The 15,982-nt window shown below is 37.9% G+C and overlaps 1 protein-coding gene across 4 annotated transcripts in view; it reads left to right on the plus strand.

Moving 5' to 3' along the window:
- Positions 1-15,982, plus strand: part of Pros1 (protein S) — an 81,549-nt gene that overhangs the window by 42,951 nt on the left and 22,616 nt on the right. For 3 of the 4 annotated variants that reach the window (XR_010055967.1, NM_031086.2, XM_039088635.2), the window contains 6 exons: positions 3,792-3,878; positions 5,462-5,584; positions 5,688-5,819; positions 9,122-9,247; positions 13,230-13,351; positions 15,563-15,678. Coding sequence is in view for 3 of the 4 variants with exons in the window: in NM_031086.2 (NP_112348.2) it covers positions 3,792-3,878; positions 5,462-5,584; positions 5,688-5,819; positions 9,122-9,247; positions 13,230-13,351; positions 15,563-15,678 (706 nt within the window). In the remaining variant the exon portion in view is untranslated. Of the gene's footprint in view, positions 1-3,791; positions 3,879-5,461; positions 5,585-5,687; positions 5,820-9,121; positions 9,248-11,719; positions 11,965-13,229; positions 13,352-15,562; positions 15,679-15,982 lie in introns of those variants that run through there. The other variant, XM_039088636.2, reaches the window with a different exon arrangement.

Below are 15,982 nucleotides of genomic sequence, written 5' to 3' on the forward strand. Positions count from 1 at the left end.
TAACAGCAGTGACTCCCATAATCACCTCTATGTTCTTGACACAATTACATCTACGCACTCTTGTTCAAAGTGCAATACACATTTATGTCATTGCAAGGCATTCTGAATATTACAAAAACCTGATGTCTCCAGGAAATCAGAAAAGCTCACAAGGAATAGAAGTTAAACACTGGCAGAAACTCAGGAACCAATCTGTAAATTTATTCTTCCAAGACAGTGCAGCAGAAGTCAAATGAATAGAGAATATTGTGTGGTTCTTTAATACAGTAGTGGGATGACCCTGTCACAGGGGTTGTCTAAGACCATTGGAAAACACAGATATCTGCACCATCATTTGTAACAATAGCAAAATTACTGATTTGAAATAGTAATGAAAATCATTTTACGGTTGAGGGTCAGCACGACATGAGGAACTGTATTAAAGGATCTCAGCATTAGGAAGGCTGAGAACCACTGCTTGAACTTTGGTGTGAAGAATTGGCCATGAGTCAAAAATCAAACTGATGCTAAGAAATTCCAATGGTCTTACAATAAAAGAAGTTCCATCCAGTGAAATAACGGAAAGTCAGATGGCTTCACTGCAGAGTGATGTGCTTCATATCAGGATTATCTGCTAGGGGCTGAAAGTCTCACGAGTGAGACTGGGAGCTAGAATTGAGTGTACCAGGTGATGTCAAAGGCTTTATTCACACAGCAGTTGTCAAAACCTCGTGAAGGAAAGGCTAAGCAATCGCAATGGCTACTGAATGATTATAAAGGAGGCTACTTTAGAATCCTGGATGTGTTTTGGAACAGGGTTAGTTTTCAGATAGGAAGTAGAAGCCAAACGTTCAGTAGTCCACGCAGACCTAAGCACTCTGGCAGGTAAAACAGAGTGAATCAACAAATGACATTAAGAAAGTAAAAACTTCTTTCAGAAAAAGATCTGAGACCCACAGGTTGAGAACTGCTGTGTTAAAGGACCACAACATTCTCTACTCTACTTCTGTTGTGCTGTCTTAGTAGAATGAATTTGCAGATTGGGTATAGGAAGTAAACTCAAGCAGACCACAAACTGCAGGACTGAAATTAGCTGCCACTACAAGTACAAATAGGAGGAAGATACAAAGGTGGCAGTCTCTGTGATGCCCGAGGGACCCGACAAAAGAGTGCTTGGTGTTAGAGTTTTCAGAGTTGAAAGTTCAGTTACATTATGCTCTGTACTTCCAGTGTGTGTTCTGAAAGTCTGATCAAAGACTCAAAGTGCTTGTTCCACAGGATAAAACATGGGCCTGGTTTGAAGAACCCGTGGTTGGGGAGCTCATCCTCCTAAGGAACGAGCGCACTACTAGTATTCTGATAAAGTGACATAGTATCAAACTGCCCTCTGAATTCTTCTCTCTGAATTCATATCTCTCTACCTGTAGTTTGCAGCAGCTCTCAGATCTAAGCAGAGAAGTTTCTGTGTGCAGTGAATGGTGATGAATGCAGAAGCACAACTGCTCAGAGTACAGAGAATAGGTAGAGGACCCAGCCAGCCAGAAGGGGCAGTTTATATTTTTGAATCACATCACCCAGAGAGGGGTGGAAGATTGATAAGGTCAGAGGTAGGGGAGTACTGGGGTACATGACAGAACAGATGTACTTACACATTCACAGCAGCTGGGGATGTCGGCACAAGAGCAAGCCAACCGACATTCTCGCAGTTCAAGCCTGGAGTGGGAAGCTTGTCATGATCTCCCACCTGTAGTAGGGGAGGTGGATAGATGATGGTATTGATGGGGGAGGGAGAGAGATTAGCTCCACACTGAGGCATATATGGGTAGAACTAATTAAAGTTAGAGAAGTTTTGTACATGTTACCTCAGCAGAATGGCTGCCTGCCCAAGACCTGAAGGCATACAACATCAACAGATGTATTAACATAGAAGAAGGCAATCTCATAGGGCCCTCCTACCCATAGACAAAGAACTAAAGGGAACTGACAAATGCTGAAAGGGGGAAAAATAGTCTTCTCCGGGGATGAAATCTTTAGTTGACTAATCAATACCAAGTGGTCAGCCTTGAAATCATGTACATCTAAGTCATATTACATAGGCTGAGCAGGTTATATTTATATATTTAGGGCATAATTTTGAGAAAGAACCGATGGGAAGAAGTGAGGTACATACATAGGAGGTATTGGAGGAAGGAGAGGAAAAAGATGTAATTACATTTCATTTAAGATTTTTTTAAAAATTAATTTAAAAAGAACATGATGTTGGTGAGACCAAAAAATGATGTGTATTTGGGGTTGGGATGAGTGCGAGAAGAATGTATTCAAAATAAATCATAAAATTCTCAGAAGATTCATAAAAATATATTTTACTTTTAAATAAGACTTAGAACAACTATATTAGCAATGCTGTGGCCTAGAGCTGCTTCAATGGACTTTTAAAGCCAAACTACGCCACGAAAAGGTGTTGATTCTCAGAGTATCAGAAGATGAATGTGTCAAATAAAAATTTTAAATAAAAATAAAAAGTGAAAATGTTAAGTGGACTTATTCTAAGTTTTAACTGAATGCAGAGCCAGCATAGTAGATGCTCAGTGACCTTGATCACAAGATTTAATTAGATCAAAATAATAAACCATGATACAAATTAGATAAATTTCGGGATGGGTTGTTTACATAGCAAAAGAACGAATTTGCCTATCCTAGCAGTAGTAGATTATATCAATACAATACTAACAAGTTTCAGATGTTGTCAAAGGAACATTCTGGGACTAAATTATTCAATTGCACCAGAGTATTTTCCTGAGTATCCCTACAAATATGTGCTGGCACAAAGCGCCATCATAGTCCAGCTCCAAAGGTCTCTTCTTTTGATTTGGTCTCAACAGCAATAATCCATTCTCCTAAGAGGAGAGGATAAATGGATAGCATGCCATGTGCATGTTCTTTGTGCCCCCCCGCCCCGGGCACCATATCTACCTGTTTGGCTACCTGGTCACCGTTTACACGGTGTGGCTCCTCAATGGAGACCAACTAGAACTTGTTTTTTCTTTCAGTGCATCCATGAAACAGTTGAAAAGCTGTGAAGATCAAAAAACTTGTATGCTACCCTGATGACCTGAGTGTGGTGCCCAGAAACCAGGGATACATGCTGGGTCATGTTTGCAATCCCAGCACTCCTAGAGGGAGATGGATGGCAGAGATAGGAGAACTGGCAGAAGCTTCGGAGATAGCACAGCAGGAAAAATAACAAGATCTTTTACCTCAAACCAAGGAGGAAAGAACTGACTCTCAAAAAGTTGTGCTATGCTTTCCTTATGTCCTAGTACAGAAGCATGCATGAACTTGTGTTTGTGTGTGCGCGCGCACACACACACACACACACACACACACACACACACACACACACACACACAAAGTAAATAGCTTTAAAATCTTATCCCGCATACTATCAATGTTGTATTTTATTCATATCTGTCAATCCGTTTATACATAACATTTAAAACTCAATACTCAACAAAGCATGTTTTAGATAAAATTCTGTTACTCAAGGGAAGAGGAAAGCAAGCACTTGAACCATAAAAAGACTTTCTTCTGCTATACTGCCAAGCTAGCATAGCATAGCATCTTTCAGTTTAACTGAGAAATTCTCTTGAACTTTGACAGAACAAAAGCACAGGTGGAAACTTTTAGGGAGGTCCATTAGTACTAACTTTTGTGAAGCAACAGGAATGGAAATATCCTGGCTTTAGGTTAATTTCTATGGTGAGTTCTGATCAAGGATGCTGTGATACAATTACATCTTTTCATTTTCTCAGGTTGTCTGGGCGCATTCCGAGTTGGCGCATTCAGTGCTGCGAGGCAGTCAGCTAATGCTTACCCTGACCTCAGGAGCTGTGTCAATGGTAAGTCACTGTTTAAAAACAACACAGAAAAAAAAGCAACAAACAAACGAACAAAAAACAAAAACAAACAAAAATACATAGAAGCCTTGTAAGTAAAATACACTGTGCTGATAAAAAACGATGTTTGATAACCAATAAGTGGACTCCTGGAGGGGGCGCTGCACCAAGCAGAAATGCATTTTTGAACTGCATATAGAAGCATAATTAATTTTCCATTGTAAATGCATCTGTTATACTTAGAAAGAAAAATTCCCTGAACATTTCAACTCAGTGGTGGTCAGTGAGATTAGGCTTCAAATTACTGGCTATCAGAAATTTTATTTCTAGCATCTTTATTTTGGCTAGAATTATATAATCACATAGTATGACTAAACATTATAGTTAACTGGTAGGTCAGAGGAAAGCCACGTGCATTCTTTTAACTTTTAGACACTGATGATATAAATATGAAACATGTGCATGATAACAGCCCACGTTATTCTCTGAAGTTTCTACAGGGCCTACGGTGACCACCATTTGACAGTTGTGCTCATTTTCTTTTGTTTTTCTGCAAGTCATTTTCCAGTGTTGGAAAACCGTTATCTCATGTATTTTAATAAGAATTCTACTTTTTTTTTTTTTTTGGTTCTTTTTTTTTCGGAGCTGGGGACCGAACCCAGGGCCTTGCGCTTCCTAGGTAAGCGCTCTACCACTGAGCTAAATCCTCAGCCCCAAGAATTCTACTTGTTTAAGGCAAGAAGGTCCCTTTTATTCCACCTTGCTTCAAGTCAAATATTGTCAAATTCTATTGTCTCGCAGAGAATAATTTGCTTGGCCTGTCTTCCTCATGAAAGTGTTTTAAGGCTTAAATCAAGTGAAATGTTTTCCTGGCTCCGTGGTATTTAACTTGGGAGGCAGAGGCAGGCAAATCTCTGTGAGTTTAAGGCCAGCCTGGTCTACATAGTAAGTTTGAGGACATTCAGAGCCTTATATCACTATTTCATTTCTTCTGCCTCTCTCTCTCTCTTTCTCTCTCTCTCTCTCCTTCCTTCCTTTCTTCCGTCCTTTCTTTTCCTTCTTTTTTCCTTCTTTCCATCCCTTTCTCTCTCTCTCTCTCTCTCTCTCCCTTTCTTTCTTTCTTTCTTTCTTTCTTTCTTTCTTTCTTTCTTTCTTTCTTTCCTTTCTTCCTTCCTTCCTTCCATCCTTCCTTCCTTCCTTCCATCCTTCCTTCCTTTCTTCCTTCCTTTCTCTCTTTCTTGCCCAGTTTGGCCTTGAACTGGCTGTACAGCCATAGATGACCTTCAACTCATGATCTCCCTCTCCATCTCCTGAGTACTGGGATCACAGGCATGAGCCCACCCCATCAAGTATATGCAGTGGTTGATATCAAACCAAGTAATTTGCACATGCTAGACAGTAACTCTACCAACTGAGTCACACAATCCAGGCCACACTCCGTTTTTAATGAGCAAGCACTGTTTGAAAGAAGGCGAAGGAATGCATCATACCCCTATTGGTTGTAGGCATGCAATTGTATGTTTCCAGGTCTGCTGTTGACTTTCCTTTGCTGAGGTGAAAATTAAGTAGAGGTCTGTTTCCTTCAGCCATCCCAGACCAATGTGACCCTATGCCATGCAATGAAGATGGGTATCTGAGCTGCAAAGACGGCCAAGGTGCTTTTACTTGCATCTGTAAACCAGGCTGGCAAGGAGACAAGTGTCAGTTTGGTATGTATACAAAATCCACACCCACTGGCTTTTCTAGAATGGCTGCATGACAAATTATCCGAAGATCGTATTTCTTTAAAAATAACATAGTTTTCCATTGTAGATATAAATGAATGCAAAGATCCCTCAAATATCAATGGGGGCTGTAGCCAGACTTGTGACAATACTCCTGGAAGTTACCACTGCTCCTGTAAAATTGGCTTTGCTATGCTCACAAATAAGAAAGACTGCAAAGGTAAGAGCCCAGAAACTGAATACAAATGCATTCACTGTGTGAGGCCAGTAGGGGAATTTCCCTGGGCAAGTTCTGCGAAGCACTCTGGTCAGAAAGTACTGACAGTACATGTGCCTCTATGTTAAGATGCTGTGTAATTCTGTCTTAGTTTATGATACCAATGACAAGAGTATTTCATATTCTTCTTGTGTGTGCATATACCCAAGTGCATATTTCAAGGATTCATTTAGTTATAAATAAAGGTAGTTTAAGCATAAATAAAAGGAGAGTCTTTGGTGCTACTGACTTTGCAAAGACATTGTTCCATATTCAGAATCAGCTACTATCCTTCTGTTGTTCCTTAAGAACAGCAGCTACTGCCACACATGTGGCCCATACATATACAGCCACTCAATTAGACAAGATGGATGAAGCAAAGAAGTGCAGGCCGACAGGAACCGGATGTAGATGTCTCCTGAGAGACACAGCCAGAATACAGCAAATACAGAGGCGAATGCCAGCAGCAAACCACTGAACTGAGAATAGGTCCCCCGTCGAAGGAATCAGAGACAGAACTGGAAGAGCTTGAAGGGGCTCGAGACCCCCATATGAACAACAATGCCAACCAACCACAGCTTCCAAGGGACTAAGCCACTACCCAAAGACTATACATGGACTGACCCTTGGCTCCATCCTCATTGGTAGCAATGAATATCCTAGTAAGAGCACCAGTGGAAGGGGAAGCCCTTGGTTCTGCCAAGACTGAACCCCCAGTGAACGTGATTGTTGGGGGGAGGGTGGTAATGGGGGAGGTTAGGGAGGGGAACACCCATATAGAAGGGGAGGCGGAGAGGTTAGGGGGATGTTGGCCCAGAAACCGGGAAAGGGAATAACAATCGAAATGTAAATAAGAAATACTCAAGTTAATAAAGAAAAAAAAAAGAACAGTGGCTACACAAAGAAACCTACAGTTCTTAATAACCACACTATTATATCTTCTCTTTGCTTTTCAGAAATATCTTTCTGATTTCCAAAATAAATGCATTATTTTGTACCCCATTTCCAGTCATGGTTATGAGAAAGATGGAGAATCTATTTTTCATTTCTTTACATCTATTCCTTTACAACTATTCCACCATTGCTCTTAAGTGTTTTTCCTCCCTCTGGATTTAAATAATCTGTCGGGTTAGCTTTTTGTATGTAGCTTTTGGTTTTCTTTATAAATCTTTGTCTCTCAAAGTTTTCCTCTTTTCTCCTTTCACATCCTGCACCATTGGGGTGCTTGAATTACTGTTAGAAAACTACAAATATTTATGCTAGGTGAGAATATACAGTTGAAGCCAGGATTCTGGTCCTGCTGTGAAATCTTTCTACAATGCATAAACCCTTAAAAAAAAGATTTCTTTCTTTCTCCTTTGTTTAGTTAAGAGGTTAAAAATTCAGTAGATTATGTGTGAAATTTCATTGTGTAAGCCTTTATTTTTGTCTTAGACAATCTCCCATCTGAACTCATATTTAAGGTACTTTCCAATGGCTTGGTAGTAGTCAGTATTGTATAGTACATGGCAGTGTAATTTAAAGTGCTGTGGATGAAGCTGAAATGAAATGCATTTACTAACAGTCTCTTCCAAGCCATTATCCACTTTGTGACTGTACAACTCACTTAAAGGTTTTAATTTGGCTGTTAGAGTATAGGCATCGTTAGAATAGCAGTTACCAAAAGCCATTATAATTCAGGATATCACATGCATTATATAGATAGTAACCATTCCTAATTTAATATTTTTTAATGTTCCTACTTTAATAATATCCTTACTCAAATTTTGTGGATATTTTTATGTTGAGTTAATACATGCATGTACAATTATTAAAAAAGGTGTTTGTTTGTTTGCTTGTTTGTTTGCTGGGAATACATTTCATTGGTGGAGGGCACACTTGGCATGTGGAAGCCCTGGGTGCATTTCTCAGAGCTACCAAACTCCCAACAGACTGTTTCTGCAGATCAGAACATATGTGATTAGCTCTTTATTTACATGATTTATGTGACCTATGCAGCAGAACACAGAATTTACAGAAAAATATGTAGAAAACTATAACAGTAGGACCTTGGCTGTGGTGTGGAAAGACATGGAATTGGTTGGCAGTTAATGACTAAATATGAATGTCTAAAACCTCAGTAGACATTAGATGTGGATACAGTGTCACCATATCTATGTGCTGCACCTAATTCTTATGAGCTATGTATTTCCCTACACATCTGCCAAAAGCCAAGTAATTTAAGTAATGTGTTTTTATTTTCTTCTAAACATATGGAATTTATGATACCTAACTTTTCTTTAACTGAGGATTCATATTAAATTTTGCAGAATATTAGAGATTATATAAGTATGAGGTGGTTTCCCTAACTAGCAATCTTTACATAATCCTTGTATCATTCTATCCACATTTAGAAGACAGGCATAGACATACTTGGGATATAGAACCATTTCCTTACTACAGGGATTAATTTTATTATTTGGGAGTGAGTTATTTGAAACAGAGCACATTTTCATCTGTTCATATGCCCAGATAAACATGCCAGTATTCAAAGTTTGAAATGCATTTCCTGATTGACTTTGTTCCTCCTTAACCTACATGACCAAAGATGAGCAATAGTTCCATCTATGCAGAACTGTTTTTGTTGGCTTGGAACTGTTACCTTCTGGCCCCAGCAACCTGTCTTTTGCTTCCCACTATACTGTACAAGACAACAAATGCATCTGAAATTTCTAGAATATTAAAAGGTACTAAAGGGTACTAGAATAAGTGAAGTTTTAGAAATGCTTTAAGACTTTATTCAGTTCCACCTTAAATGTTAATTATTGATTACTGTAGGAAAAACAGGTAAAAAATTAGGTATTTGTCTACTTCCAAGTAGACAAGATAGATAAAAGATAAAACAGATGAGTTCAGATTTGTTAAATATTTGTAATGAGGCATTAAATGAATCTACATTTACAACAAATTTCAGAAATATAGATTTAGATGTATATTTAAAGAATATTAAGAATATAATTAAGCCTCTTCTTTCATGTTTTTATACTTCTCCCTGGAAGATGAGAAAATTACTAAAAAACAAATTCTTTTTGTTTCATTTTTATAAAGGAATATCAGGCAAATCCCTATGATTCATGCAAAAGTCATATTTAGGGAACTCAAATATGATGATAAATTTATTATTTTGCTGGTCTAAAGCTGTTGATATAAATATCAAATATGGTTCAGAAATTAAATAAGTATTTATTTGATATTGGAAAACTTTAACATATTGATTTTATTTGTAGATGTGGATGAGTGCTCTCTAAAGCCAAGTGTCTGTGGCACAGCTGTGTGCAAGAACATTCCAGGAGACTTCGAATGTGAATGTCCCAATGGCTACAGATATGATCCCTCATCAAAATCTTGTAAAGGTAGACTAAGGACGCTGTCACTGCTAATGGTAGAGATGGTGGGTTTGAACCCTGTGTTAATACCAGACAAAGCAGTGCTTTTGCTAACCCCTGATGTGGCTTGGTTGATTTGTGATTACAGGCTTTCTTACAGAATAGAAATACCAAGTAAGACTCATGGTCTTTTGGGGTTTCATATTACTCATCCCATTTAATACAGCAACTTTCATAAAAATTAGACTCCCTTGTTGTGAAAGCAAAATGAACACATTTTTTATAGCCTAAAGATAACCTTAAAAGAAAACTTGAATAGGAAAGGAAAAATTCATATAGACAAGGATAAATGGCACGAGCTTTAGTTGCGGGACTGAAACCATGAGTCTTCTTAGCACCTTAGATTTCATTCCACATATTTTTAGTCTTTTTTTCTGTGCATGTATAGGTTTAAAATAGAAAATTGGAGCTGGTGAGATGGCTCAACAGTTAAGATCATTGCAGAGGCTCTTGCAGAGGATCTGGATTCACTTCCCAAAGCCCTAGGCTCCCAAACACTGGTCACTTCAGTTCCAGTTGGTCTGACTCCCTCTTCTGGCCTCTTCCCATGCCTGTGCATACATGGCGCACATATATATGTAATCAGATGCACACATATGCATACAAAATAAAATAAGGTAAATAATAATGAGAAAGTTGAAGTGAGACATTTATTACCTTGATTGATATTATAAGGGAGCTCTAGAAAGCTGAATATTACAGATCTGTGATGCCAAGACCTATGGTGAAGACCAGCCCTTTTGGATGCTACAGTCTCTTTGTAAGGTTACCACAGTGTCAGTGTGGATGCCTTGGGTAGCTTAAATTCATTATGTCTGCTTTTGCTTTAGATTGTTTATGAATTAGCTCACACATTCCTTTAAATATTTTATTAAAATTTCAAATCAAATTAACAGCATATCTAAAACTAATCATGTCAATGATAATAGAACACACTATATGATTGTAATGATTTTAAAGCAGAGAGCTCAGTGACACTAATCAATCACTGTACCTCTGCAGCCTCCACATGACACTGTTTTCAAAACTCCAAATACAAACCATGAAGCAGATATGAGCTCTCTCTTAATGGTTTTCTTATTACAATCTGGTACTCTAATGAGCCTTTCTGTCCTGGAGTTTATATAAATGAAAGTGGTTTTATAATATATGGGCTTTTTTTCTAATTGTTTATAGTGCTGTTGAAATGTGGAAGCATTACTTCACACTTCATCCACACTCATACGTCTGCTTTTCACTGTTTCTCATGGCAATTTCTGTAGGAAACTTAGGAGTTCTGATTCTCTGAAACAGAGATAAGCAGGGTCCTGATTATAACAGAGACTTCCTAAATTCAGATGGGTGTAATGAAGGAGTTAGGTGCTAGTTTATATTCACAGAACTTCCACAAGCCGGGTCCTTATCTTGTTAATTAACCCTAACCCAAACCCTAACCTTAGCCCTAGCCCTAACCCTAACAAAGGCAAATCTCATAGACCACAGGGAAGTTAAGTGTTAGAAAGGAATTTATGATGAGCTCATAGGTAGTGTTTAAGAGGATGCAAATGAGCAGAGCTTCTGTGGGCTAGCAGCCACTCCAGAATTGGGGTACCCCTGAGTTGCTTGATTAGGGGCTTACTGGAGGACTTCTGGCAGAAACTGTTGAAAAATGGGAGGTGTGTGTCAGTCTAGTCACCTGCCTCAATGTCTACTTCAGGTCTCAGAGGTACAGTTTTGGTCACACCCTCAGATACAGCTTCTAGGCAGCTGTGTAAAAGGAGAGGCAAGATAAAAAGAAATCAGACCGGAAACTAAAACTCCCAAACTCTGGCATTTCTGGAGCCTCCAACAATGACAAGATCATGAACGTTTCCAGCCTCTGGCCAAGGATAAGCATCAAAGTTCTTGTCCCTAAAGTGCCTGAGCAGCTTCTATTATCTGCTGTCATCAGTATTATCAGGTGTTTCATTGCCTAGATTGTAGTTTCATTTGCTAAAGGACAGATTTTTAAATGTTTGATAAATGGGTACATATATATCTTATTTTAATATTATATCATAATTTTAATGCATTTGAAGTATGATTAACTCTGGAAATGTATCTTAAAGTATTTAAAGAGCATATATTATATGATAACATTAATAAGAATTTCATAAATTTATAATAGGGTATATCAAATGTAATTTCAAGAAGTTTCCATTGCCCAGGAATAGACTTTAGCTTAGACATGTTATTGCTAGGTGGAGAGTTGGGGACAGATTAGTTAAAATATTTCAAATTATGGAAGGGAAGTTTGAGAAACACAACGAACATTAATATATGCCATTAAATTTACGGCCACAAGCTCTCAATATTACCCAACACAACCACGACAAATATTCATTTTTATATTCATTTATATTCATTTTATATTCATATTCATTTTATATTCATATTTTATTTTTACTCTACTGTGGAAAAAAAAGTGATGAGTCAAATTTGCACTCTCTTCACTTAGAAATACCAACTGGTGATGGACGTATGATTAAATCAACGAGTACTAATATGTGATATGATCTCCAGTCTGAATCAAGAGAGCGAAATATAGTTACTCTAAAACGTAAAACCAAAGGTATTAATTTGTTGGAAGATGAAGGACTTGTGAGAGAGGTAGAGTTGGTTTTGTCAAAGCATCTCGGTGATGAAGAGAAGAGAATGTGGAAAAGGTGGGCATCATCACCAGGGAAGAGGAAATGAGCTCATGCGGCCAATGCATTGATCTGTTATATAGAAGGACACTGAACCTGAAAGTCAGAGATCAATGGCAAATGACCAGATAGTAAATGAATGGGTAGAGAACTTGGTCTAGATATGTGTGGTAGACAGTCCTGAGGATCTGAGTTAATAGAAAGAAGCAGAAACTATAAAAGGTGATAGATCGGTTAAAAGAGCAATGACTGGGAAGAGTTCTAATTGTCGCAGGTCTAGAGCCTAATTATAATTTATCTCAGGCGAGTTCTATAATAGCCACCTCTGGTTAGACTCAATATCCCGTGACTAACAGATAAACTCTCTTGGGAATTCATAAACTTAACAAAACCCTAGCTTTGACAAACAAAAGGTAACATTTGATGTCTATCCACTTTAGGTTTTTAATGTTTTCACTAGTGTATTTAACAAGTACCTTGACTTGTAAATTTCTTTGTTCTCTTACTATTAAAAAATCCATTAAAGTGCTCTATGTTGGAGCCTGAGATTTATGCTCACATCAGTCTGTGTCCTTGGACAGTATTACTCCTATTTGATTAGAAAATAAGCCATTCCTTATCTCTTTTGAATAAAAAACAATATGGCCAGTATTAATTGTCGTCTTACTATACTATTAGAAAGAGCTTGATGTTTTGTTATTGTCACTTTATCCCCTGATTTAACTTTTAGTCCATTAAGGTCAGCTTTCCTTCCCTTCATTCTCTCTCCTCCCATGTCTTCACTTTTAGCCTCCTGTTTTCTTCTCTTTTACAGTTATTCCTTATTTTCAAAACAAAGAATTGGGAGATGATTTTAATGAAATTCTTATAATCACAAATATCAGTGGGGGCCGTGAACAATGTTTGTTTACGTTGCAAATCGGAAAATTAACATAATTACTACACTATTATTTATTGAGAATGAAAATGATAAAAATTGTTTTGAATATATACATTTTTATAAAAATGGCATTTGCAGTTCCCTGAAACTTCTAGGTCAAATGTTTACATATGCTGTCATGGCCATTCTGTTTTCTTTGTTTTTTTTTTTTTTTTTTTTTTTTTTTTTTTTTTTTTTTTTAGGAGCTGGGGACCGAACCCAGGGCCTTGCGCTTCCTAGGCAAGCGCTCTACCACTGAGCTAAATCCCCAATCCCTTGCCATTCTGTTTTCTAAGGAACTGGATCTGTGTCTATTGGGCCAAACATTTAGAAGCTATGAAGGGTTCTTCTCTTTTCATCTTAGATGTCGATGAATGCTCTGAAAACACCTGTGCCCAACTGTGTGTCAATTACCCCGGAGGCTACTCTTGTTACTGTGATGGGAAGAAAGGATTCAAACTTGCCCAAGATCAGAGGAGTTGTGAGGTAAACCTTCTAAATCCCAAACTTCTTACCGAGGTGGTGCAGACTTTTAATCCTAGCACCTGGCAGGCAGAGGCAGGAGAATCTCTGAGGTTAGCCTTGTCTACAGAGTGAGTTCCAGGACTACACAGAGAAGTGAGAAAAAAACAACCCCAAACTTCTTCCCTGTTTTCGGAAATGAGAGATCCAGGTGTTACAAGGATCCCTGGTCCTTGGCCTAATGATCGTCATTGAAAAGTTGAAATATAGAGCACAATGTGGAAGATAGGCGAGTTCATTATTGAATAGGGAAACATATTCACAGAGGGCAAGAGTGGTAAGTAGCCAGAGAAAACATTGCAGATCTGATGGCTCTCAAGGGATAAGAATGAAGAACATTTTCACAAGGTGAGAGTGGACAATTGCTAGATAGAATGTTGTGTCCTTATGTATGTAGTTTAGTCTTCCTTCTCCTCTTCCTTTTCTTCTTCTCCTGTATCTTTTTAAAGACATAAAATCTCTAGAACAGACAGCTTTCCCTAGTGCCATTTTCCTGCCCACATGATTGGCAGGCCTATCTGGCTGACTCTCCCTTGAGAGGGCAATGGTATGCCTTTGTTCTCTGTCAGAAAGCCAGATAGTTATCTATTATGAAGTGGTAGGATCCTGGAATCTTAACACTTGCACTTTAGATAGTTATCAAGTAATGACCTCTCTGCATGTCAGTGTGGCATGTCTGTCCTCCCAGCCTTCCTGATAGGGCTCCGCTCTCATTTCTCTGGCCAGTAATTAATGTCTGGCAGATGGACTCTGGTTTTCCAAGGAGCTGATTATAAAGAAGGCGTTCATCTCTGATGTCCTCTAGTTCCACTAAAAGGATATGACATAGAAATTAGTGAGAATATTTTATGGTGTCCTTCTGTTTGACATTCTGGCCAGTGTCCCCATTGCTTGATTGTGCTCATAAGTGTTCACATACTTCCTGGTGGAAACAAAATTGTCCAAGATTTAGTGAAAATAAATGTATCACAATTAAGAGAACGTTTAAAACACACTTTTAAACACTCACATTTAATGCATAATTAACCCAAGAGATCAATTGGCAGGAAGGTTTTAATTTTTCCCTTATTGAATAAACAAGACAACATTTGACCCCCCATCTCCCTCCTTTTTATTTCTTTTAGAAATAATAAGGCACATATGCTAGTGATTCTTTCTATTCTTGCATTTTAAAACATGTAAAGGTGAAATTATATATGATTATGAAACAGATAGTTTAAAATACCTAAATAATGATTTCATTGAGTATAACTATGATTAACTATAACTGTATGTATGTACACACATGAGCGCGTGGCACACATACACACAGACACACACTAACACACACACACACACACATGATGATCATGAGTCAGCATAACCTCAGAAAAAGTTAAAAAAAAATCATGCTGCCCAATGTGAAGAAATATTGAGAAAGATCAGGAGAATTATGGATGTAAATAGTAATTCTGGGGCTACTCGAAAGGCCATGAGGTAGGATTTCTTATTCTATAGATTAATTCCTTATTATTTCTATATGTCCTGTAGAAAATACCACTATTCACATTGGACTGGGTAGGAAATCCCCCAGGGAGGCCTCTATTTAATAACTGCAGAATTAGTTGTAAAAGCCCTTCATTGAATCCAAACTCTCATCTCTCAGTAACTTTCTACGTTAATGTTCCTATTGAACTTTAAGAAACAAATACTCGATAAAAAAAAACAAAACACATGACTTCGTCATTTTTATGCAAATTTCTTAGAGACTGAGATGGTAACTTAGTTAGACTCCCTCCTGAGTTATCAGTATTCTCTTGAGTATCTAGATAGCACATTTTCCCTCACAATAAATAGTTTTTTTAAATAGCCAAATGAGTAATTTGTAGATATAATTAATGCAAGGCATTGTCCAGTTTATTGATGATATACTTGCTGGAACTTGATGAAAAAGTTTGTGTTTAGCACTGAGGTGTGTGCAAGAAATGCTACAGATGATCTAAAGCCACACACGTGTATTCTGGAGGCTTAGCGCATGAGTTTTATGGGGAGGAAAATTATTTAAGGAACTGGAAGGCAATCAATCATTGCTGTTTGCAAAGACATTCTATCGTGCGAGAATTTCAGAGACTATTGTGAATACTAAAGAGAGAAGACAGACAGCACATGATAATCCACACCTTTCACTTTCTCTAGGGTATTCCAGTGTGCCTTTCCTTGGACCTTGACAAAAATTATGAATTATTATATTTGGCGGAACAGTTCGCAGGAGTTGTCTTATATCTGAAATTTCGATTGCCAGATATCACCAGGTGAGGAATCAAAGTCGGTGGGTAAGAAGTTGTACAGGTTTAATAGTTGAGTATAAAGGGAAAGCAGAAGACAGACAGCTGTAGATTTGTTATCAATGTTTAACTTGGGTATATTACCACTTAGATGATCTTACATATACAGATTTCACACTAAAGCCTTTCAAATCTGCCCAGGCTGACTTTGCCAGTGCAAACTTACTTTACCCCATTAGGTCCCATTTCCCAGTGGTTACATATTTACTAAGAAGCTGGGAAGGGTGATCTAACCCACCTGTGAAATGTTCATTCTTTTTTTATACATTAT

Source organism: Rattus norvegicus, chromosome 11 (assembly GCF_036323735.1).
Source record: "Rattus norvegicus strain BN/NHsdMcwi chromosome 11, GRCr8, whole genome shotgun sequence".
Classification (NCBI taxonomy): Eukaryota; Metazoa; Chordata; class Mammalia; order Rodentia; family Muridae; genus Rattus; species Rattus norvegicus.